The sequence below is a fragment of the Thermobia domestica genome, chromosome 13, assembly GCF_964235325.1.
Source record: "Thermobia domestica chromosome 13, izTheDome1.hap1.1, whole genome shotgun sequence".
Lineage (NCBI taxonomy): Eukaryota > Metazoa > Arthropoda > Insecta > Zygentoma > Lepismatidae > Thermobia > Thermobia domestica.
Genome location: NC_137466.1, coordinates 138266066 through 138292965, shown reverse-complemented (window position 1 = coordinate 138292965; position 26900 = coordinate 138266066). Strand labels below are relative to the sequence as shown.

General features: G+C 37.1%; 2 protein-coding genes across 6 annotated transcripts in view; one reads left to right on the top strand and one right to left on the bottom strand.

The window, feature by feature from the left end:
• Positions 1–26900, top strand: part of LOC145668569 (cytochrome P450 6k1-like) — a 92073-nt gene that overhangs the window by 20055 nt on the left and 45118 nt on the right. For 2 of the 5 annotated variants that reach the window (XM_081736564.1, XM_081736563.1), the window contains exons 4-5: positions 44–295; positions 2031–2398. The exons of 2 other annotated variants lie outside the window; for them this stretch is intronic. In XM_081736564.1, the coding sequence (XP_081592690.1) occupies positions 44–295; positions 2031–2200 (422 nt within the window). In that variant the 3' untranslated portion in view covers positions 2201–2398. Of the gene's footprint in view, positions 1–43; positions 296–2030; positions 2399–13412; positions 13575–26900 lie in introns of those variants that run through there. One more of the 5 variants, XM_081736566.1, reaches the window with a different exon arrangement.
• Positions 1–26900, bottom strand: part of LOC145668568 (cytochrome P450 6k1-like) — a 94411-nt gene that overhangs the window by 55026 nt on the left and 12485 nt on the right. The gene's annotated exons all lie outside the window — the stretch shown is intronic.

The following is a 26900-nucleotide window of genomic DNA, read 5'->3' as shown; positions in this document are numbered from 1 at the left end:
TCATTTATTGAATAACTGTTTATTTTACTTTCTTTCAATGTAGAAACTCTCCGAAAGTATCCACCACTTGGGTTTGTCGATCGGGTGTGTTCGAAGCCATACAAAATCCCAGACTCAGATTTCACAGTAGACGTTGGAACTGTGGTAGAAATCCCAATTATTGGACTTCACTATGATCCAAAATATTATCCAGATCCAGAGAAATTTGATCCCGAGAGATTCAGCGAGGAAAATAAACAGACAAGGCCAACTTATACCTACATGCCATTTGGTGAAGGTCCTAGGATGTGTATTGGTACGTACATATATTTTGAATTATTTGAAGATAGACAACTCTTTGAAAATACAGTATAACAAGTTCTTTAAACAATTGATCTAAACATAATTAAAAATTATGAAAGTAACCAAGAAATTCTTTTAGAGCCCTCAGGTGGAAACTGTTCCTGAAACAAACATAGTTAAGGTGACAAGTAACTATCTCTGTAACTATGCATAACTATATTTACCTTCTATCAGTGTAATATGTACAGTACGTTCCAGAAGGAAATGCCATTGCTATGAATTCCGTTAATAAAGTGCGTATTTTATATGAAAAATGACGGAAGTGCATCACCGCAGTAAGTACGGTAGACGTTCCGTACAAATATTTTGTGTTTAACGTGCAGTTGAAAGGTCATACAAGAGTCTTCTAAAAGAGGATGGACCCATGCGAAGCACAGTGCTAACAAGGAGGCAAAATATAAATCTACAGCATACGATGATGGCATAACATACACCACTTTTTGGCCATTTTCTGATTTTTCATTCCGATAGTTGGTTACACTGAGATCTATATACTGACAAAAGTTTATTTAATTTAAACATACCTATTTGACAGAAATGTGCTATCCTGTAATAATGTACACATCATCTTGTATATTTTTCATTATAGCTTTGGAAATGCTAGACAGTATTAATAGAACAAAACCGACTAAAGTACTAACTATGTATTAATAACACTTGTGTAATAGTTTTAGCAACGTAATATTACCTTCCTTAGACATATTATCACTATGTATCTGATGAAGGCGGCGTTACATGCATTAACAACTAATACGCTTTGGCTACTTTTATTTTATCATTACATATCATGTTTGGATATCCTCGTATGGAAATATTAAAGTCCGTCTCCGCTCACTTTTCTAGAATATACATTTCAATCAAAATGAATTATAGAAACTCTGTTCAAGACCGGTGCTAACTATGCTGAAAAATGATTCAGTCGTTTATCACTTATGATGCAACAGACAACGTCGATTTCATTTCCGTCCTTGATTTACATTCACTGAAAATCGAAGACATTATATCTATACTAGGATGGCAAAACATGATAAGGGCATTTTTACAGGAGAGCAAATTACGTCCTTTGGAATTAAATTTAAAATACTTTCAGTTCACTAGTTAAGCCATTATCCAGTATATAGATCTCAATATGATCAATTACCGCAGCGAAAAAGCAGAATATGGCTAAAAAGTGGCATATCATGTTTTGCTATCTACGAATTTAATTTATAAAATCGAAAATTACTATCTGTAAGAATGAGATATATATGTTTCGCCATCGTCGTATAAAAATAATCAAGTTGCGATAGTGTCTTTTGAACAGATAATAGTTGTGTCTAGTGGCCTAACTTACTTAACTAATAGTAGACCAATCTTACTTATTCCCCATAATATATAGCATAAGAGAAACCTATGTGTATGTAAACGTTTGTGTTGTTTGTCCATAGAAAACATGTTTTGATACTTAATTATTAATAAGTAAATAAATGAATGAAGGAAATAAGAATATGTAATCTATTTGAAAATACCAAACAACATTTTTCAAAATTGAGTAGACAATACAGGACTGGAAATACTTAATTCCTCATATAACAAATAAAAAAAATTAATTTAATTGGATTGTGAAAGAATATAAGGTTGGACCTTGATTTGTTTATCATTGTGAGGTGCTATAAGTGAATAACACAATGTTGTATTTTTTTACACAGGTAATCGCTTTGGATTAATGCAATCGAAAGTAGGACTTATATCTGTTCTATCCAGTTACGAAGTTCAACCTTGTGAGAAGACACGTATTCCTTTCGAGCTGGATCCTAAGAATTTCTTTCCTTCTGGAAAAGACGGAACATGGCTGCGATTTGTAAAAAGGGAAAAATAGTGGACATGTTTGTTGCAAGAATCGAAATTGTGTTTTTTTAAAGTTTACTACAATTTATGTAAACAAGACAAGAAACAATCAATTTTAATGTATATATATTGTAATTCATAATGCAGTGTATAACGCGAAGTGTGATTTTTTTTTAAAAAAAAAAACGTAAATGTATTATTTTGTATTATAATAAATGCTGTTGTAATCCTTCTAAAGTGTCATTTCCGAAATCTCAAGTCGTAAGTAAAATTACTAGCAAAAGTATCACAAAATTCCAGTGTAATTCCTAGAAAAGAGAGAGGTTTTAAAGTATACGTACATTGGGAAATATTATAGTTATTATATTTTTAACTAATGACAATTCCCCTTTCACTGAGATGGTGATCCTGTTTGGAAAAAAAGATGGATAATTTAAACAGGAATTACAAATAGATTTTTGTAAAATACATATAATTGTTAATAAAATAAAGGAACATTCTTGTGTAACCAGAAACAATTTGTGATGCACTAGCTGTGATTTCTAAACTTATTTATTGAATTGGATTGATTAATGTTCCTATTCAGTAACAGTGCTATATGACACGTTTCTAGTGCCTAAAGTGAGATCGGAACTACTACTCGGATTTGTGTATAATAATGTTCACCGATAATATAAAGTAACGGATCATACACAGCCAGTATACACACGCGCCACTACTTGATTTACTTATCAGTTTGTATTCGTGCTTCTAAAATGGCAATATCTTCGTACTTTTGTTTTCGACTCGGGAAAATTAGTACTACTATTACCTTGTCACTGCACAGACTTTACGTTCACCAAAGAAAGTAGGGATGCGCACGAGACAAGATTTGAGGCTGTCTCGTCTCGAAAATGTGCTTTAAAAGTGATGTCTCGACTCGAAAAATATATATTTCTTTATTGGAAGAGCTTTGACTCGACTCGAATTTTGTCAGGAAAATTCTGTCTCGACTCGTCTCGTGAGCATCCCTAAAAGAAAGTAGCCGGTGGTATGCAGTTTCATTTTAAAAAATATGTAAAAGATCATAAAACAGAATGTGAGCTCGGTGAGAGAATCGTAGTGGTCTGTGTGTTTAATTTACAAATAGTACAGAGAATTTTGAGCGGAGAGAAAAGGGTTTCTTAGTGAAAGTGAAAATATGTTATTTCGATTTTCGGGTAAGAAGTTTCGCCTAGAAAAGCAACAATCACAGGTAAAGACATGATGTCCTTTAGCTCCCATGAATATTCCACTGCTTAACACATTTGAAAAACAACATGCACTGAACCAAACATCATATAACATTACAAAACGGAAAGATAACGTTTTTAAGTCTGACATGTGTTTAAATAAACAGATTAAGTTAGCTGTTTTAACTTTCAGGATCCCAATTTTATGACAATAGAAAATTAAATGAAATGAAATCTTTGAGTTTTACGTTCCACGATTATGCCGGTTAGGCTAAAGGAGACGATGATTACGAGAAATGAATGAAATAGTAGAATGAAGAAAGTGGGAGAAAACGGGAGAGAACTCCGAGAAAACCCACCACCATGGTATTCGTCCACCACATAGTTCACACGGCGGGAGCTGGGATCGAACCAGGGACCCCAAGCACCGGAGCTCTACCGGACCCCAAGAGGGAACGCTCTACCACTGAGCTACCGCACCCCCTTTGTGACAATAGAATTTAATTTCAATGTTAATGTTGTTAAGTATAGGTAAACTGTACTCAGTAGTTTTCTTTTAATTATATTATATAAGATGATTTCGTCATTCCCCTAATAAAATCAAAAGTTTTCCCATTCACATTTTTTGTATGCAGAAAGCTAGCAACTCTGCTTATCAGTAATGACACTACGAAAGGCGGTTCAATCACGTGTCCCGGGCATTGGATGATAACAGAGTTAAGCTTTGCTGGTGTTTTTTTTTTTTTTTTGATTATACCTTCAAGTGTATTAAGTTGTTGCTTTCATTTCCTTGAGTGGCGTTTAGGTTTGGATAAAGTCACTTAGCTTAAATATCCTTGGTTTCGCATTACAAGGCATGGATTCTCCACTTTTTTGGATAGCTTGAACGAGAGTGGATTGGTTTAGATGAAATAATTCTAACTGATTATTCCTGAAATTGAAGAGTGGTTGTTTCATTTTTTTTTCTCATAAAAGCACAGTAAAACCCCTCTAATCAGTAACATTTGGGACTAGGGGTATGGACGGAACGAAAAAGAGGTCGGATTATCAGAAAATGCAGAAAAATACGGATTTAAAGAACACACAGAACACTGTCGTAAAAGCAACGAACAGTAAGCACTAAAAACTGCATACTACAGTACAGAAAACAAACACAACGAAAGAAATGATACAAGAGATGACGGAGCACTAAAGTGGACAAGCGTTAACAGCAAGTAAACAACAATGCCACGACGGCAGTAAACAACAATGGGCCTCGTGAGTCACCGACGAGTTGAGACAAGTTTGGCTCGAGCACGGTCGGATTAACCGGAGTGGCGGACGAGAGGGGTTTTACTGTGCATGCCCTTACGCAATCGGCAAGTCCATGAGCATTATTTTTAACAATAAGAAAGATGATTCATTATTTTGAACGTATTAAAGAAAAAGTCATTGAATTTAGGTATCGCCCGTCTCCAGGAGCTCAAATTATTATTAAAAATTAAAATTTAGTTCAGCATTTCTCTTGCTGACTCAAAGTATCTAATAACTTATGGATGATGTTTAATAGTGATGAGCAAATGCAAGACCAAGACCAAGACCCGGGTGGTCTTGGTTTAGCACATCCAGTCTTGGTCTTGGTCTTGCACTGGAACCTTTGGTCTTGGTCTTGCACACCCAGTCTTGGTCATGGCCTTGGTCTTGCTGCAAGAGTCTTGCAAGTCTTGCTTTTTAAGAAATCTTATGCTTTTCATACGTAAATTTTACTCTGGATAAATTCTACAATGCACCAATAGTAACGGAAATACAATGTATGTTTCTAAATGAAATATAGCTTACCTTCGTGAAAGTATGATGATAGTATACAACATACGTGATAACCTTTATTTTTTTCAATGGGTCCTCACTCTTTACTACTTATAAATAAATTACAACGTTTTGTAATCTTTTTAATTTTTTTAACAGATTCAATACTCTACTGGTTGGGGAGACGCATGAAAGAAAATCAAAACGGCACAGGCCACTGAAATACCATAATTGCTAAATTATTTTTACACCCTAAAGGCGTCAGATATATATATTTTTAATTTTCAACTAAGATTAGCTAATCTTTGTATTAAACAAACTTCCAAATAAATATTGAGATTTTATTTTACTGATTCCAATATGTACTCTATGGAACAGAAACATGGACATTATGGGGCGTTTACACTTGGTCGATTTAGTCGCTCGGCTAAATCGACTCGTTGCATTTGCGACTAAATCGAAGCAACTAGGCCGAATCAGATCGATGGATGTGTTCAATTGTTTACACCGAAATTGAATGTTGCTTGTCGACTCGCTCTCCTCTGGTCGATTCGAAATCGACTGGCAATTTTAAAGATGTCCAAGCAAGCAGTAATTGGTACAATTTGCGGTGTTATAGCAGAAGAAAATAGAACGTCTTTCAATTCAGTTGCCAGTCGAAAAAAATATATTGGAGGCTTTCGATAAAAGGAGAAAATTAGCTGGGTGAACGGAAAACGAATGAGAAGGTGTGAGAAATAGTAGCAGTAGGGGAGAAAAGAAGAATTTTAGATGTAATTAAGAGGAGGAAAAGGAACTGCTTGGGACATTGGCTGAGGAGGAACTTTATTATGAGGGACATGCTAGAGAATATGGTGGAAGAAAAGAGAGGGAGGGGGCAAAAGAGACTGTAGTTGAAGGAAGGTATTAAAACAGAAAATTGCTACGTCAAGACGAAGAGACTAGCTGAGGACCATCGTATATCGAATCTTTTGAGTTGCAACAAGTGACCTGCCAATAATGGCAGAATAGCTATGATGATGATATGTTAGCAATATTGGCTAAAAAAGAGAGAGAAAAATTAAAATAATAACGATTGTAATCAAACTTTTTAATATTTTAGTATAACTTGAGTAAAAACTGAAAACGACTCGATTGTCCATTTCTTTTGTGTAAACTCAACTTATACAAATAGTTTTGACCTATACTAGAAATACAAAAACACAGCATCAAACTCTAAATTATTTAAAATTACTGTACAAAAGCACTCTTACTTGTGAATATGGATTATTTATTGTTATATAATATTATATCGCTCAATTCTCGTGTGCCATATACCTGAGGAGGCTAAAAGTTATATTGATAAACAATTATTCAACGTATAAGCACCTGCGCATGAAACCAAACTTGCGGTCACATACACAAGTTTTTGTCAATGTCATGAAAATGTTATTTCGATATTAAGTTTTTGAGCACACATCAAAAATTTCTAACAGATGCTTGATCCTTGGAGCCAAGACCATACCCATATAGTCGACACCTATGATGTACGAAATTACCGATGTTCAATACTATATTTCTTTTTAGTTTTAGAAGAAGAACACCACTAAAACGTTTTGAAATGATGTAGTGTCTAGTTTTACGTGCCACGATTATGCATCAAGGCTAAGAGAGATGGTGATGATGAGAAATGAATGAAATAGTGGAATGAAGAAAGTAGGAGGAAACGGGAAAACCCCGAAAAAACTTACACACACGGTCTCTATCCACCAAAAAAGCTGACATTGGGAAGCTGGGACCCCAGCACCAAAGGTGAACGCTCTACTACTGAGCCGGTACTTGTGCAAGACTCTTGCGCTCATCACTTGTTTACCAAAATAATTTTACCTATAACAGGAAAGAATTTGATCTGAACATTAAATTCTACAACATTATTAGTGCTTAACGAGAAAATCAAACGATATATCTTATTGTGTAGAACAAAATGATACACGTCAGTGCAAAAACTCATGTTTAGTTTTCCAGAAAATTGATACAAGTAAATTATTTTCAAAACGTAAAATTTGATGCAAAATAAAACCAGAACACCTATTAATATGAAACTGATACTAAAGCCCTTCATTACGATATTAGGAAGATGATAATACGCAATATGGTTAAATGTAATTGATTCTTAAACTTTATCAACGAACTTTAAAAGTTCGTTACTGAATTCCTCTTTCTTTCTCTCTCTCTCTCTCTCTCTCTCTCTCTGTGTGTGTGTCTGTGTGTGGCTGTTTGTGTATCTGTTATTTGCGAACTTTTCAATTTTTAGCCCTCCAGTCGATAGAGCTTCAAAAATTATCTGAGAGAGTAATGGAATTGTTCGCATCACTCTTACCGTTCCGGAGATATTGGCCAAAAAAGTTCCAATTTTCGAAGATTTAAGGAGCCATATCTCTGCACTGTAAGCCATAGAAGGATGATATTTTGCGATTTTTTTTTTTCAATTTTGAGCCCATCATTTTTAATATGTGCCTTCGTAAAACAGCATATCGTAAAACGTTTTAACAGATTTCCTTCTTCGTATCACACTTTCTCATCACTACCGATTACACGATTCCAGAAGTCTTGTGGCTTGTTGGTATGAGTCCTTACGAACTCTAAGTGAGCATGTATTTGTGCCTCTGTTAGTTTGATCTGTAAAGTAGAACAAATAATATGAGTACAGTTACATGTCTCTGCACTGTATTCTAGACCTAAAGTTGTCTTTAGGTTTGTTGCAGCAGCGAACGGGTTTGTTGCAGCAGCGAACGGTTTTGCTGCGGTAGCTTCAATAAATCGAAACATTTTCGTCTTCCGTTGTCACTTTCGGTCTACTCAGGTTTCGCTTTAGTTTGTAATTTCATTTCCCCTTCAGCTTCGAATTGCTCAAGCGTCGAACTGTTTTCCAGGCTCATGTCTCGAGCAACATTCCAACTTCCAAAATGCAATTACTCCCTCTACATATAGGAACAAATAAGCTATAGAGACAAATAGCCTACCATTTTCGTTTTTTACATTTTTTTTTATAAAAGCAACTTGCCGTAAACAACAAACAGTTCTTTTTTTAAGTTCGTTCTGGCAATGCTCTTGGAGCATTCTCAACTGGTTTTATTATGTATTTAATTAAAATATTGTTCAAAGATAAGACATATATCAGTTGATTGGTCACATCGAGGTTAACAAAATAACGCAACTAAGGGCAATTTTTGTTTCGTATTTTCTGAGAAAATCAATTGAAATCTCAAATTCTTCAGAAAATTATCAGTAAAAATAGTACAGTGCATCAGAAACAAATTCCAGTGTCAATACATGGAATTTTCGGAAAATTGTCTTTATCCCAAAGAGGAGAATGGAGATCTTAAAATTATTACACTCATTAGAAAATATGATAGTTAACAATATATTATTACGTTTATCTGTAAAAGTTAAGGATGAGATACTGTAGATAATGTAACAAAATGTTGCTAGTCGTTAAACATGAATGGAAGTATGGCAGCATGATAGAGATTTCCCCACACGTGCACAGGAAGCAAGACGTTGCATAGAGTAACGTAAGCGTGACTGTAGCGCCGAATTTCTCTGCTGTTACGAAGCAGTTGCTTGGAAAGGGGCGAGGTAGTGTATATGTCAAATAGCTGTTAAGATGTATTGTGGTACTGTTATTCACAACAACAGTAACATTTCGGTGACTTCACGCGGCGAAGAATCGACGGGAAACTGGAAGAAGGACGAAGTGTGTCGAGCGTCGTTCAGGTTTCTTTGTATTGCCTAGAGCATTATTTCACTTGCAAGAGGAGCATTCCAAACCGCAGGCAATGTTATACAAAGGAGAGGTCGTGATCAGCTATGGTCAGCTGTGACAGAGGACGTCCACTACATTATGAATCAAGCAAGAAGGAAATGGCATCAAACAATTGCAAATACATCTAAGAGGATTGCAAGTCAAAGAATCTCATGTTTTACAGCGGCATGTCGACATCATGGGGGTGGTCTCTAATCCTGACGGCCATTACGTTGAATTCTGTTGACACAAATATAGATGGCACCGTTTGCGGTGCTGTTAAGAACATCAGGGCTGGACTGAGGAGGAGTGGGGTGGCGTTTTCTTCTCCCATGAGAGGAGGTTCAGTCTCAATAATGATTCTGGACATACATTCATCCGGCGAGAGTTGTGGATATGCAATGAACCCAGCAATATTGTTGAACACTTTGATGGTCTAGTGTTCTTGTGTCCGTAGGCATAATGTTGCATAGGCATACTCCATTTTTTAAAAGTGGTATACTCCCCAATCAAAGTTACTGTGAAACTGTACTTCTTCACGCACATTTGTTCAGAGATGTAGCCAGCCAATTTTTTCTATGGATGATAATGCGCGACCGCATCAAACAACTTAGAGAAGGTGTTCGGCTAATGCACTGCCTGCCTAATCCTCCGACTTGAATTCCACTGAGCACGTTTGTAATGTAATAGGAAGATCTTTGCAACTCGTCCAGATGCAAAGGATCATCCAGCAGTGATCAACAACGCTGATGGATGGAGTAATGGAACTCCATACCACAGCAACATATTTCCAACTTTGTGAGCAGCATGAAAACACGTTGTAGAGGATTCATCGCTTTCCGTGGAGATCACACAATTTTTTAAGGACTATTTCTATCCTTCAATAATGTCAAGGGGGCATAATAAGTCGCAGTGTTTTCAGTTTAACTTATTACCTCTGTATAAAATTGTACCTTTTCTTCTCTCAATCAGATGTTTCTTTATGTTTTCCCATATTACATATTGTAGCACTACTTTCCATGTATGGCTCAAGTTTTTTTTTCTTTTTACTCTATGTCACTTACGAGTGACACAGCATGCAAAATTTATTTTCGTTCTTAGGATTTACACACTAGTCTAGTTGAACCTAGGCAGTGCCGTAACAAATCTCTTCAGCGCCTCATGTGTGGGAGAATTATATTTGGGGGTCCCTAATCAATGTGTTGGTCACGATGCTGGAGGGCCCTTGTGGGGCCACGAACCAATGAGCTATTTGAAAGATATAGCAGTTAAAACTTAATTCCCTTGCCAGTAGCTTTAACAACAGATCCCCTTGAATTGATTTTTTATATAATGTTTCACTGCTTGGATTTGCGAAGTCTTCTCTCCTTGGGGTTACTTCTTCAGTAATGACTGACCCTCCCCTTCTGGAGGCCAGGAACGGGTAACATCATCAAGTGAGCTTGTTACATCCTTTGACTTTAAAAAAGACAGATTACAGAGACATTTTTTGTAATTATCACAACGATATGTTGATGAGTCATTTCAGCGACTAAATCTTGTGCATTCAAGGCCGCGTCCTTAGCTTGCTATCTCAAGTTACTGTGGGTTTTACATTGCAAGTTGTTTTAATCGTTTTAATATTTAAACGATTTTCTTTTTTACTTTTTGTACATTGAATACTTGCAATTTAAAAAGGGATTGAAATCTACAAATCTCACATAGACAAAATGAATACTAGAGTAATTTAAGTATTCAGTAATAAATAATAAAAGCTTCAAACAGCGGGTGCAACTGCGGAGTCCCTTCGTTCGCGACATCGGAACATTGCACCGCTTGGATCGGTGATTCATACGGGTCAGTACCTAGGTAATACCTTCTAATGACTCAGAAAACTTTTTTTTTTTTTTTTTTTTTTTTTTAGTATTTAAACTATATAATAATGTAAACTAATATTGTTAAACGAATAAAAACAGTTTGTATTATACTAGTACTAATGTGCTACTTCTAGGCTTAATAAACACAGCTCTGTCGTGGCTAAGTGGATGGCGTACTTGATTTTGGCGCGGGAGACACGGGTTCGATTCCTGGCTGTAGTTCGTGTAGGTCTACGTTTCATATAGACTCGCAGCTGAACGGGACACTAAACTCAAATACAAAACTTAAAGAAACAGTAGGAATACTACGTAAGGCAACTGGGTCACGTAGCCTTGAAACAGGATATTAACGGAGCACGAGTATAGCTTTGCTGTTGATATAATGTACACAAATTTTGCAAGATGTGGGTTCCTTTATGGTGCAGGACATAAGTTTGGAGATTTTTTTTCCCTAAGTGACAATTCTCTTGTCTCAAATTGATTTATAAGACAATGCTACTTCATACAAAACAAACAGGTCACTCTAAGGTTTGCCTTAAAACGACAAGTAACTAGTAGTGTAGTGCACGGAGGAAATAAGCGAAATATTCGAATTTTAAGCAGGGCGTCATTTAGGGGGGCAGGGAGGGACAATTGCCCCCCTGAGTTTGAGATTTCTATAGATTTTATCAATAAAATAGTAGTAAATCAATGAAATACGCGAAATTTTACTTATATCAAGGGGTTTTGCCCCTCCCAAGCAAAATTTGAAATGACGCTCCTGATTTTAAGGTGGTAGATTTTAATAGCATTCCCAACTCCTCAATTTTCTTTTGTAATTTCAATTCCAATTAACAGAAGTAATTCTTAAGCTTGATATTTGATAAAAGTCGAATTTTGTTTTACTGATGTTAACCTAACATTCTCTGAAAAGTTAGACACAAATTAACTTCTCGTTTTGAAAAATCAAAGAAAACATATGCTAAGTTTAATTAAAATATAATAATTTTAAGGGTTGTTTTCATTAAACATTTTTTTAAAAAAAGAAAGAAAAAGAAGATCAATTATTATTAAGCATTCTGCTTATTGGCAGGTCCTGGGGCCAATGAGTTTTTTCCCTCAGATTTGGAAATGGAAATGTGTCTTCCACATTTCTCGATCTTTAGTTTTCTCTCTTATCTTCCAGTGTTTTCTTCTATTTTTCAAATCATCGATCAATTGTTTCATTTTTCTTGTTACTCCTCGCTTATCTTTTAGCTTTCCCTCAATGGCGGTATGGAGAAGACAATTTATTCGAAAGATATAGTAGGGCATCCAAATTTATACACTATACGCAAGGTCTCGAAAACCATTATTAGCTTATATATTGCCATTTTGTGTAGATACTTCACTGTATCTTGCACCTGGATTAGTTTAGCCAAGAGCCTATTAAGGATATATATAAATATGATCTTCTCAATAAGTGGCATCAATTTTACAGGATCAATTTTGGATTCACAAAGAAAATTATTTTGCCCCCATTTTTTCGAGAACTCACGTGGGGTTTGGCAACTATACCCTCCTCAGACCTGAAGGCAAATTTTAGTAGCTGGAGCTACCGTTGGCTATGAATTCATTGCCCAACACTGATGCTAAGAAACCTCCCCAGGTTCAAATGGCATCTCACCTGGATGTCACTTACTTACAAATCTATAATTGACAACTTACCTGGACTTGCCCGAGCACGTTTTTGAAGCTGGTGTTCTGTCATCTCGATAGCATGCTACCGCCTACAAGTATTTTGTTGAATTTTTTCAAGTTGCCTATTATTCGTTCAAGGCTAGGTGAAATGCCATTTGGAGCTGGGGAGGGTTTATTTTAAGCATCAGTGTTGAGCAATGAATTCATAGCCAACAGTAGCTCCAGCTACCAAAATTCGCCTTCAGGTCTGAGGAGGATATAGACGCTCACCCAGAAATTTTTAGCCAAAATGTAGTATGGAATGAGTATTATTTTGCATCTGAAAAGAGGATAAGTAATTGTAAAATATTTCCACCTATATTTTCAGAAAAAAATGATAAAAATAGATTATTTTTAAAGGAGAAAGAGTTGAGTTGATTGAGTGGATTTTAAGTTTAACCTGCCTTTCAGAAGCAAGGCTATATGAGACGTGGAGGTAGTAATTAACGTGGTATCCGAAACACATGAGCTCCCGCCGGGTATAGGGGAAAGAATACAGGTCAAATGTAAGAACAAATTTTCAGTAATCAGTAATTTTCAGACTGTTAAACCAATATAGTTTTATTGGGAGAATGTACAAATCTATGTTAAGTTAGGACGTTCTTTTTTGCAGAAGGGTCCGGACCCGGTGGACCTCTCGTAGATGCGCCCCTGCAGCTCAAGAAGATCTACCGGTTTGTACATGTCTCAGTTTGAACAGTTAGTTTTTATCGTTGTTGTTGTAATTAACGCTAATACAATTTTTGTGGAATTTTTGTGAAATATATGAATGAATGTAGAATTGAACATAAACTTATGTAACAGTTTGTTTCACTGCCGAAACACGACACTGGGAGAATATACACAATAACCCAGTGACGTAGCAGTCAAGGTCATTCGCCAATCAAATCATACACCAGGATTAAGTTTGCGGAAATAACAGAAAAAAAAATAGCACCCAGAAGTGGGAATGAGCGCATTCTGTGCAAAAGTTTATTTAGTATTGTGCAGAACATAATGTTGATCGACAAGAATTCTAAAGTGACTGGATAGAAGAATTACATTAATCTGTGCAATTTGTGCTTAAGGAAGGTAAGGAGTGCAGTGGTGTTTATTGAAACGGCTTTTTGTTTATATATATATATATATATATATATATATATATATATATATATATATATATATATATATATATATATATACAGGGGCGGATCCAGGATATGATCAAGGGAGGGGCTAAACCATATTTTGCCGTTTTATCCAATGTAAAGCAGGATTGAAGCCCATTTTATCCAGTGTATATCTGAGCGTCAAGGGAGGGCTATAGCCCCCCTTGGATCCGCCACTGTATATATATATATATATTAAATTTACAAATCATGTCGAAGAGAGAAATACGTAATAGCTCATATGAGAACACCAACTAAACTTTCTCATTCTCAGTTACATACAGCATTCTGTCTTTTCCTCTTATTACATTGGTGTGCAGTTGGTCAATTCCAACCAATAAATAGCTGTCAGTAAATGAACATCAGATTCTACAATGTATTTTACATGTAAGATGTTCGTAACTATTAGGAGTATGTGAGTCACTGTTAGGAGCATATTTGTCGCTGTTAGTAGAAGTCATGGTCTGATAGCTATAGATAATTTTTTACGTAACTATAGTTAACAATTTTTCACATAATGCAGTACACAAATATATAAGCAATCTGTTCCAGTAGAACTATCAGTTATTAATACTATTATTGGCACAAACAACATATTTTTAGCGCCAAAAAGTTCATTTTTGTCGATTTTCTCGGAGACTAAGCATCATAACTTATTTCTAAATATCTCTTTTGTTTTAATGGTCAATATTATCTATCAATTGATTTATGTCTTAGAAATTCTATTTAAGAGTTAATCAAAATGTTGTGTTGTATTACATTAATCGTGCTGTTATTTTCCTACGTTATTCAAGATCGAAGCTTCAAGAGGATATATACTTCAGTATAAGTTTCACCATAACAAATGGCGGGGTCTCCTAGAGCATAAAATTTTAGGCCTACAAAACAATTGGTTATCTCAACTTTCTTGAAAACAACGTAGAGATTTTAGACTCACCGATACCATTTTGTTTAACTTAAAGAGGTCCATCGATTGGTGTGTTTCATCTTTGGCCAGCCATATTTTTGTTAAACACTAACAATATTGTAGGATTTTAAATATCTGTTTACAAATATAGTTTTAATGGCGGCCGAGATCCACGTCTAAATTATCCATTCTCTAGATCTATGTCTAATCTACCCATTCTCTGTGTCTATGTCTAGTCTACTCATTCTTTATGTCTAATATAACTATTCTCTAGGTCTATGTCTAATGTGTCCATTTCTAGGTCTGCGTCTAGTCTACCCTTTTCTAGGTTTATGTCTAATTTACCCATTCTATAGATTTATATATTGTCTATAATTCTCTAGGTCAATGTCTTGCCTACTCATTCTCTAGGTACACTCATGTCCAAAATTATTGTCGCATGTCTATAAATATGTTGTAGGAATATAATTTGATAACGAATTCGCCCGATATTTCTTATAATGTTAGTATATGTATAATCGGCAAAGACATGTATGTTGACAATTTCATGTCAGAAGAGCAGTAAATAAGAAAAATAAAACGAAAATAAAACTTTCTTGTCCGTTCAGAGACATTTTGTTTTACTCATTCTAATTTTCGTATTTATAATTCTTTTCCTATGAAATTCACCATTAATATACATTATTGGATTATACACATAGTATCAGTATTAAAAGTACCCTGCAAAATCATTATCAAATTATATTCTCACAAGAAGACAGTTATAGATATGCGACAATCATTTTGGACATGAGTGTACATATTATCTATGTCTATGTCTAATCTACTCACTCTCTATATCTAATATACCGACTTTCTAGGTTTATTCTAGTCTACCATTCTCTATGTCTATGCCTAACCTACTCATTCTCTTGTTCTATGTCTAATTTACACATTTTTAGGTCTATGTCTAGTCTACCCGTTCTCTAGGTCTATGTCTAGTGTGCCTATTCTTTATGCCTAATGTAACCATTTTCTAGGTCTATGCCTAATCTATCCATTCTCTAGGTCTATGTCTAGTCTACTCTTCTACGTTTGTGTCTTATTTATCCATTCTCTAGATTTATGTTTTGTCTATCCATTCTCTAGGTTTATGCCTTGTCTACTCATTCTCTAGGTATATATCTAATCTATCTAGGCTTATGTCTAGTTTACCCATTCTTTAGGCCTATGTCTAATCTATTCATTGTCTGTGTCTAATATACCCACCCCCAGGTCTATTCTAGTCTATCCATTCTCTATGTTTATATCTAGTCTACTCATTCTTTTGTTCTATGTCTATTCTACCCAATCTCTAGATTTATATCTAATCTACAAATTTTTATGTCTATGTCTAGTCTACACATTCTCTAGGTTTGTGTCTAGTGTACCCATTCTCTATGCCTAATGTAACCGTTTTCTAGGTCTATGCCTAATCTATCCATTCTCTAGGTCTATGTCTAGTCTACTCGTCTACGTTTGTGTCTTATTTACCCATTCTCTAGATTTATATATTGTCTATCCATTCTCTAGGTGTATGTCTTGTCTATTCATTCTCTATTTATATATCTAGTCTACCTAGACCTATGTATAGTTTACCCATTCTTTAGGTCTATGTATAATCTATTCATTGTCTGTGTCTAATATACCCACTTCCCAGGTCTATTCTAATCTATCCATTCTCTATATTTACGTCTAGCCTACTCATTATCTTGTTTTATGTCTATTCTACCCATTCTTTAGATCTATATCTAATCTACACATTTTCTACGTCTGGTCTAATCTACTCATTCTCTAGGTATTCTCTAGATATATATTTAGTCTATCCATTCTCTAGGTCTATGAGTAGTCTACAAAGTCTCTAGGTCTGTCTAGTTTTCCCAATCTCTAGATCTATGTCTAATCTATACATTCTCTAGATCTATGTCTAGTCTGGCCATTCTCTAGGTCTACATCTAGTCTACCCATTCTCTAGGTCTACGTCTAGTCTACCCATTCTCAAGGTCTATGATTTGTCTACTTCTTCTTTAGGATTGGAATATATGGGCATAATTTACAGCATCGAATCGGGCAAATGCATGGTAAGAAAGAACGATTTCATAGTGTTACAGGAAGGGACTATGGCCCATGGCCGTACATCATAAAATAGACTGGGATAAATGTTTAATTATGGTTTGTTTTATTAAAGGATGCTTAATAGACTGACAAGATATTGTTTCCCTAGTTCTATAGAACTAATAACTATAAAAAAAAATGCATGTAATTTTATTTGTGAACGCATCACGAGAAAATGACCGTACTATATGGAATGAATTTTGGACTATATATTTATCATCTATCTTAGATTGGAATTTTTATAATATCTCGTTGATTAAAATTCTTCATAAGAGAAAGCACGGGATGTTAAAATTTATGCGAAAAATTGAATATCTCACGAAGCCTTCAAATTGGGGAAATAAATCTTGGTATATAAACTCTGTTACAAATGAGCGGAATCATGTCTCAGCGGTTTGAAACTTTCTCTCTTAGAGGGGTAGGAGAGAATGGGGCAATTTCCATAGTATTTTAATTTTGCATACGAGGGACAAATGAGGAAACGGTTGAACCGTTAAGAATGAATTTTGGAACGTATTTAACACTTTGGTTGAGCTGCGTTTTTATGCTCTCATTTCTATTCAAGAAAATGAATTGAAAGCTTTAAGTTTTACGTCCCACGATTATGCCGGTTAGGCTAAAGGAAAAGGTGATTATGAGAGATGAGTGAAATGGTGGAATGAAAGAAGTGGGAGGAAACGGGAGAACCCCGAGAAAACCCACGAGCACGGTGTTTGTCCACCACAAAGTCCAAACGGCGCGAGATGGGATCGAACCAAGGACCTCAAGCACCGGAGGTGAACGCTCTACCACTGAGTCACCGCGCCCCCTTCATTTCTATTCAAATATGCATCTTAAATAAAGAAGGGAATTCAAATATACCTATCAAATATTTTCTACCATAAACCTATTATTCGCGTCATATGCGTACACGGAACCACATCAAGGGGGATCACACATTCAAGCCTCTCTCTCTCTATATATATATATATACTTGACTCAAAAATCCTAGGCGCAAATTTACCATAGCGACTGAAAATACGAGTCTCGCGCCTAGCTAATGTAAGATCGAAACATGTACGACTATGTATGAAATGAGTCGCCAAGTCGCTATTAGTGACTAAACATTTTATTTCGACGATAAACACTTAAACAAACTACATCTGCGCGATAAAAAAAAAAAAAAAATGGCGACCAAACTGAGATCTTGCCATTGGATTCAGACCTTAAATTTCATGTCCTGTTCATAAGTTATATGAAGGCGTTATACGTATAGAAGTTATTACATGTCCTGGCCTAGAAATATCATATACAAAGCGATTTAAGCCAATTACTGGTCACGTACAAGATCAAATCGAGACACAGGTGCCAAGGTTATACTTCAGTATCCTCCCTCACTCTCAAAGAATGTGTAGCTCGTGGTGTGACTTACAATGACCAAATTGTCGAGGACAATGAATTCAGCATTCAGTCTATACAAAATCTCATTGTTGAGTGGACATTTATAAGGCAGGATTATTTGAAAAGCAATATAATATGAAATTCCTATCTAGGCTCTCCTGTCTAAACAACCAGGTCAAACTTTAGAAAGTCAAATATGTGACCCTAGGCTCCAGTGTACTTAGCCCAGGCGCTAATCCGGGTCTGACCATTATTATCGGCAGGCGCTACATTTCTACCCAGAGTAATATTTTAGTTAATTTTCTTTAGTAAGAAATTTGCTTCTGATGAAATTTGCTACCAGATGGAGGAAGTACTAAACTCCCTTTCGCTATAGTACATACAGATATCTATGGGTAGACAGATGGTGCTCATTCAACTGGCTGATAGACAGTTAGTTCATTGCCTCCCAAATGCCAGTGCCAGTATTCCTGACTTTCTGGACTGGAGTTTGATACCTCTCAGTTTAGATAGATCCTCAATTATCTCTTGATGCTGAACCAACACCATATATTTTTAATGGTTCAGTTGGAATAAAGGAACCTGTATGATATAGTCACGCGCATTAATAATTCGGATAAGAAGAAACTTACACTCGTACATAGTTCTTTTAAAATTTAAACATCCATTTTATTGTTTAATGTTTTCCATTCGCAACTGCAATTGGTAAATTTTGATACATATGCCACAGAGAAAGGGATCTAAAATATGTATTAAGAATACTATGCATAATTCGTATGTTGAAATCTTATATAAGGTTAAGTGTAGAGCTTTTGGCAAATAAGATTTTTTTTTAAATATGACTATACAATGTTTTTGTTGGCGATAAATTAGGAAAAGGGCAACATAGTCGGTGGACCGAACTTAGTAGCTTCTGGCGTGCAAAGTTGTGAAACACAGCCTCTGTTACCGAGCCGGGTCTGTCCCTGGCCAAGCACGACCAGCAAATATATTGATCTTCATTGCTTAGATGATACTTTTTTAGGATTTAGGATTTAGATTTCTGGGCTTTCGACATCTAAGGCCATTTAGCCCATCACGTTTGAGGGGTGACGTTCCTCGGCGATCACACTATCCGGGGAAAAGGAAGGAAGAAAGGATTGGGAAAGGAAGGAGGCGGCCTGGGACCTATAAGTTGGGTACCATCCCGGAATTTGCCTGGTAATCGTCAATTGTTAATTGCAGTTGGCCATTAATAAAGGAGAATCAATTGCAATTAATCAATCGATTGAAAGTAATTGCAGTAGAAAGTAATTGCAATTGAATTCAGTCATTCAATTGCAATTGAAATTAATTGGCAATTGATTCAATTGCAATTGATTTCCACAGCAATTACTTTCAATTAATTGCAATTGATTTTCACTGATTAATTTTCAACACTGTAGTTCAGAGAGGGCGTGGGGCAATGAAAACTTTAGCCACGACCAACTGACCCACCACCCATCATGACGCACGACCCACCGTGACCCACTCTGACCCACCACCCACCATGAATCACTCACCCACTGTGACCCACAGACCCACCAAAACCCATTGTCATTAATTCTCACCCATGATCCACGCCTTCTTCTCTACTAACTAAAGATTTAAACTTGTAATAAAACAAGGCTATGAAATTATCACTCATCGGAGTTTGAATTTCTAAGATCAATCGCTCAAGCACCGCTCTATTACAATAACGATGAATCTGACCTTTCTAATATAAATAAAAAGAATTAGTTTGTGTGTCTGTGTGCGGCCTGTGGACCAGACGAGTGGACCGAAAGTTTCTAAAATTTGGCCACGGGTACCTTGATCTAGGCCCCAAATCAAGACGAAAAGTTTTTTTTTAAATTTCGATCTAGGGGGTCTCAGGGGTACGTTTACCAGGACCGGCCTGGGGACCAGACAAGTTGACCGAGTTACCAAATTTTGGTCACGGATACCTTGGTCCAGGCCCCAGACCAAGGCGAAGCATTTTTGACAAAATTGGAACCAGAGGGGTCTCAGGGGAGCGTTTACTGAGACATGTAAAACTAGTAGAAAATGACCGATATTCGTGTCGATTTCATAGTTTTCGTGGTCGCTGAGATCAATGGGGAAACTCCGACCGCACTCATATTCGGTTGCGGGCCGGGGGTTATCGAGGGGGGAGGGATACCAAAACGTAAAAGTAATCCAAAATGACCGATATTAGTGTCAAATCCATAGTTTCCGCGATCGCTGAGATCAATGGTGACACTACCATTAGTGATGACTTTAAAATTCATCCACCATTGTATACGGGCCTTGGTCCACCAAAGGGGGGAATTCCGAGCCATGTAAAGTAATCGAAAATGACCGATATTAGTGTCAAATCAATAGTTTTCGGGGTCGCTGAGCTCAATGGTGAAACTCAAGACCGCGTTTACTTTCACATATAGCCCCCATCAGCTAAGGAACGGGGGCATTATAAAGAGGATAACGAGACATGTAAAAATAATCCACAATGACCGATATTAATGTCAAATACATAGTTTTCGCGGTCGCTGAAATCAATGGTGATACTTTCACTAGCGATGATTTTCAAATTCAGAAACCATTGTATGCGAGCCGGGAGTCACTGGGGGTGGAGAATTGCGAGACATGTAAAAATTATCGAAAATGACCGTTATTAGTGTCAAATCCATAGTTTTCGCTGTCGCTGAGATGAGTGGTGATACTCCTACAGGCGTTGACTTCCAAATACAGCTCCCATTGGCTGGGTGCCAGAGGCGTTGTTTTTTCAAAATTGGAACCAGAGGATCATAGGGGCGTTTACCGGGATATGTAAAAGTAATAGAAAATGACATATGTTAGTGTCACATTCATAGTTTTCGCGGTATCGGCTGAGGGCGAGAGGCGATTTTAACACAATTCGAACCAAGAGGGTCTCATGGGGCGTTTACCGGGACTTGTAAAAGTAGTAGAAAATGTCCAATATTTGTGTTTAATCCATATTTATCGGGGTTGCTTAGATGTATAGTGACACTCCCGGTAGTGTTTATGTTCAATTTCAGCCCCATCGGCCTTCCCAATGAAAACACATGTACGTTGTTGGCTATATATTCACACAAAATATATCCAATTTTAGAAACGTTTCTCAATTGTTCTTCCGTTGTTCAGTTTGTTTACATTTATATTTTATCTGATCCGTGCGAAGAACGGGCATAACAGTTAGTACGAAATCGTAAAATGTTTGTCATGGATCAAATTATAATGAATTCAATTATATAGATAATTATTATAATTATCATTGATAATTATTTCCTTCTTGAATTATAGATACTTTTCAGTGGAAAAAGGAATAACATTTGAAAGTCCCAAATCAACGTAAAGTAGACCAACGTAAAGGAAAAAAGGTATAAAATTTTCCATATAATTAAGCGTACCGTACAAACTAAAAATTTCCATGTAATTAAGCTTACAGTACAAAGAGATTGCCTCCCGTATAATGCTGTAGCACCCCATTGTGAACAATAATGATATTGATATATGTTGTAGTGCGATCAATTCTGCGTACGTTAATACCAAATGTAGGTACGATGACCATCTGGATCATACCTAAAAATCGGTTTGAATTAACATGGCGGTCTATGGGAGGAGCGAAAAAAAAGTAGGTTTTTTACGATATTAGGTACGTGAACAAAAAACTAAAAATAAGAAACTATGGACAAAGAGCTTTCTGAAAATGTATATCTTATTATCTGGAGAAAATCACGTGACATGAAAATCGGTAGCCGAAAAAATGTATATGTACAGTTGTTTCTTTTTTATATATTTGCATATATTTTTACATAGTTCTTTTTTATATTTACATAGTTGCATGACTTTTTTGGAGTTTTTTATTTTATTTCTTTTTTTGGATTTTCGTATTTTATGTTTTTTTATTATCAAATTTTATGTTTTTTTATTTTCGTAGTTTATCACTTTTGTGTGGATTGTCTTATTTTTTGTCGTTTTTTGGTTTGTTTTTCTTTATCTACACTATTTACACCCTAGGTTCATCGTCAAGTTTGTTTGTATGGTGGCATTGCACTTCCGTCGAAGTGCCTATTTAGAAAGTCTGAAGGAGTGTGTATCGATTCGTCAGTGTGTCTATAGTACCCGAGATACCATATTACTGCCATTACATGTGCGCAGCAACCTGCAGTTCTTGCACCGTTGTTTCAAGTACAGTAGTGTGTGTCCATCTAAGTCCAAGTCACACAGAATGTACAGCATGTATTGCTTACTGCTCGAATGACGCAATTGCATTTTGCCTCTTACAAGCATTGGAATTGCTGGCATATGTTCGGCATAGTCGGGATGATGATTATCTTTTACTATCGAGAACTCATATTCTCCATTGAATGCGCGGTCGAAGTAATATGACTTGGCTAGACTTTTGATGTATGTCGAGCCTAGTTCGTTCATGTCTCGTTCACTCCACTCTGGGAATTCTGGTATTTCATCAGCTGTCATCTTTTGGAAAGCTGCTCTCACTTTGTTCATCGGCTGAACTAACGGAGCTAGCCAGTTGCGTTCATTGATCAAGCTGAGTAGCTTCTGAGCCTCCTGAGTTCGTTCTTTCTGTATCTTCTCTTACCGTACGCGTTGTGCATGGCGGCTACAACTGTCGTGTTTCTAAGTAGACTTCGCATCTTTCTACTCCTTAACTGTTTAGCCAAGTACTTATATTTTTTAAGATCTTGATTCGTGTTTTCGATTACCCAACGGACAGCTGTGCATTCTCTTGATTTATTTGTCTGAATGTCATCCAACTGTTTATTTCCTTGGTGAGATAAAGGTATTTTAACTATAAATCCCTTTTCTTCAACCTCATTTGCTATATGGGAGAATCCTCGGTCTAGTACGAACACATCACCTGTTTTGTACAACATCTTGAACCAGGTTTGATTCATTATCATGCGGAGAACTGTTCCATCTGACAAGTTTCCATCCCAGAAGTCATCGTCCGATTTTCCTAGTACGGACTGTATGTATCCGTTCGGAGCACATATCACCATTCGCTTTACACATTTTCGCTTTTTATGTCCAGAGTATGACATTCTTTGATATCGAAAATTGAGGATCTTATTCAAGTACAAGTACGTACCATCCCACACCGTTATTATCGATTCATCGTTAGTTCCGTACAATGTATTTGCGAAGATTGATTGGTTATTTTTCAGATTAGCTCGAAGAGCATTTGCATCTTCTTGTGTTTCTATTTTTACACTAATATGTTTTGGAACGAAGTTCATCCACATTGACTGACGAGCATTTTGAATACATCTATATACACGAGTCTTATCCATTTTATATCTTAGTCCAAGTGATCTTTGGGATTCACCAGTGTACAGCATTGTCAGATATACTCCAAGCTCTATCTTATTGCATTTTGATTGTCTAAGTCATCAAACTGAGTTTTAGTTTTACCTGTGGCTAATGACATTTCCACATCTGACATTTTTGAGAAGGGATCCTTTGCCTTCTCATGTACTAAACTACCGATTCTTAGTCCTGCGATGAGGTTTACCCATTCATTTACTGGCAGCTCTGAGTCCTCACTGATCTTGTGTTGAACCACTTTTTCAAGTGCTTCTTGCTTGAAGTTGTCATCTTTTTCGAAGTGATCACGACAGAACCTTGTACCGGTAGGAACGACTATGGCCTTTCAACCATCACTTGGGTTATTGCCTCTTTTGTCACGTTTCGTAGCGGTTTTCCCTTACACCCTAGTAAGCACTTCGATTTTGTCTTTGATGTTCTAGAGAATGGTAGCTTTACAGTTTTCTCTTCTTCCTTTTCATCCGCACTAACCACACCGTCACTATTCCAATCTGTGTCCGATCCAGTGCCTGACTCCGAACTGAGTTCTATTTCCGAATCTGCACTTGAAACTGATTTGGAAGCTGATCTCGATCGGCTTCGAACATTGTCTCTTCTATACATTTTCATAGCACACGAATTACAGAACTAGTGTCCATTCAAAATTCGCTTTTGTGCACGTTTTAGCTTATCGATACGTTTATTACAATTAGCACAATGCATGTTTGATAATGATGGCACGATCGTTGACCCCGAAGCTTCCTCGGTGCCTTCCCGATGTGCGGGGTTTGACCTCTGTCGATGATAGCGACTCATGGTCGCGCGCCGTTGGAACTGCCCCGAGCGACCACGCCCATGCTCCATGTTCTGCATAAAGGCCCCGTGCCTGTGAGCGAGTAGTTACTCGTACATTTTTTGGACCTCGGTCGTCGGGGGAGGGGGAAGATCATTTTTACGTGTCTACAATACAGCCAACTGAGCCAAGCTCACTCACCAAATATTCGTATATTCTCTATAGACCTTATACTGCCTCAGTGTATAAGTTCTATAGAAAATATACATTGGGGTGCTGCTTATGGCAAGTGAGGTAATCTCTTTTATGTCTCTTTTTTTCACAACTTGATTTCCTTGTGCTCTGAACGCTAAACACAAGCTTCAGCAATTATTATAATAGAAAGCAGTGGATATATAATGCGAAGCGCTGTATTTTTTGTTTCTCAACTAATATCGATCGTTTTCGATTATTTTTTACCAATTTCCCATACGTAGAAAGTCCCCCCCCCCCGTAAAAGAGATTTTTGAAAAGATGCTAGGACACGTTCGCTTTATTTTTAGCTCCATAAGTTGAAGTCAAGTTTCGTGTCGAGCCGAGTTTGACAAATAGCTCTCTCGTTCAGTTCGTTTTAACTCGTTTTGAAATCACGATCTGATTATGCTGGAAACGAAAGCCATGAAAAATGTAAGCAGTAATGTGGAATACTTTTAGTGGTGCTCACGACAGGGTTGCATTTTGTCTCGTACTTTTAGTGCATCTCGGGGGGTACTTTTAGTGCATCTCGCCTCGTCTCGATAGCGAAGCGAAGATAGATTTTTATAACGAGACACCAATGAATTTCGAGGTGGTTTCCTTTGGATTGTTTTGTGCCATTTTGTACACCTATTCCCACTTTTTTGTGCGTCACCGCAAGTGTGTCAAAATGGGCCTACAAATATGGCGGAACAAGTTAATGCTATTCCGCCACCAACGAATTTTGAGGTCGTTTCCTTCGCATCGTTTTGTGCCGTTTTGTGCCGTTTTGCGCGCCTATTTCCATGTTTTATGCATCGTGGAAAGTGGGTTACAATTGGTCTCCAAGATGGGACGAAAATGACCCACTGTTCCATCACCAACGAATTTCAAGGTCGCTTCTTTCGCAACGTTTAGTGCCAGTTTCTTGCCGTTTTGAGCGCGTATTTTCATGTTTTGTGCGTCACTGGAAGTGGGTCAAAATGGGCTTCCAAGATGGGACGGAAATGACTAAGAGTTCCGTCACTATCGAATTTCGAGGTCGTTTCCTTCGCATCGTTTTGTGCTGTTTTATGCTCCTATTTCCACGTTTTGTGTATCATCGGAAGTGGATGAAAATGGGCCACCATGGTGGAACAATAATGACCCACTGTTCCGCCACCAACGAATTTCGAGGTGCATTCTTTCGCATCGTATTGTGCGTGCTTTCTGCCATTTTGTGCGCCTATTCCCACGTTTTGTGCGTCACCGGAAATGAGTCAAAATGGGCCTACAAATATTTCGGAACAAGTTAATACTGTTCTGCTACCAACGAATTTCGAGGTCGTTTCCTTCAAATCCCCTAGTGTCTATTTTGTGCGGTTTTGTGCGCCTATTTCCACGTTTTGTGTTTCATCGGAAGTGGGTCAAAATGGGCTTCCAAGATGAGACAAAAATGACCAAGAGTTCCTCCACTATCGAATTTCGAGGTCGTTAATTTCACATCCTTTAATGCTTGTTTTGTGACGTTTTGTGCACCTATTTCGACGTTTTGTGAATCACTGGAAGAGGGTCAAAATGGGCCTCCAACGTAGGGCGAAACTGACTCACTTCTGCGCCACTATCGAATTTCGAGGCCGTTTCTTTCCCAAGGTTTAGTGCCATTTTTGTGTCGTTTTGTGCGCCTATTTCCACATTTTGTGCATCACTGGAAATGGATCAATGTTATCCTACAAATATGGTGGAACAAGTCAATGCTGTTCCTTCAGGAACGACTTCAGGAACGATTTCGAGGTCGTTTCCTTTACATCGTCTTGTGCGTGTTTTCTACCGTTTTGTAAGCCTATTTCCACGTTTTGTGAATCAATGGTAGTGGGTCAAAATGGGCATTCAATATGGGAAGAATCGAATTTCGAATTTCGAGGAGGCTTCTTTCGTATTGTTTGGTGCCTGTTTTGTACCGTTCCTGCGCATATTTTCACGCTTTGTGCGCCACAGAAAGTGGGTCAAAGAGGACCTAAAAATATGGCAGAAAAAGACATATTTATACCACTTTCAAGGCCCATTTTGACCCTCTTCCACTCAGTGTTTCTTCTAGACATGTTTTTGGGGGGCACTGCTCCCCGGAGCTCTGAGAGTGGCCCTCCCCCGAGGAGACGAAAATAATACATCTATAATATAATAATAAATAAAATAGTACCAACAGTGCCACCCCAAAATACGAAGTGCGCCCCCCGGAACATTTTTTTTGAAGGAACGACTACTTCCACTGACGCACAAAGCGACAGAAGTCACGTACCAAAAAAAAATAGTGAAGGAAACGACCTCGACATTCGATGGTGACGGAACAGTATTAACTTATACCGCTATACTTGTAGTCCATTTTGACCCATTTTCGTTGTCCCACTAATGTGGAAATAGGCGCACAAACTGGTACAAAACAGGCACTATACGATGCGAAAGAAACGACCTCCAAATTCGATAGTGGCGGAACA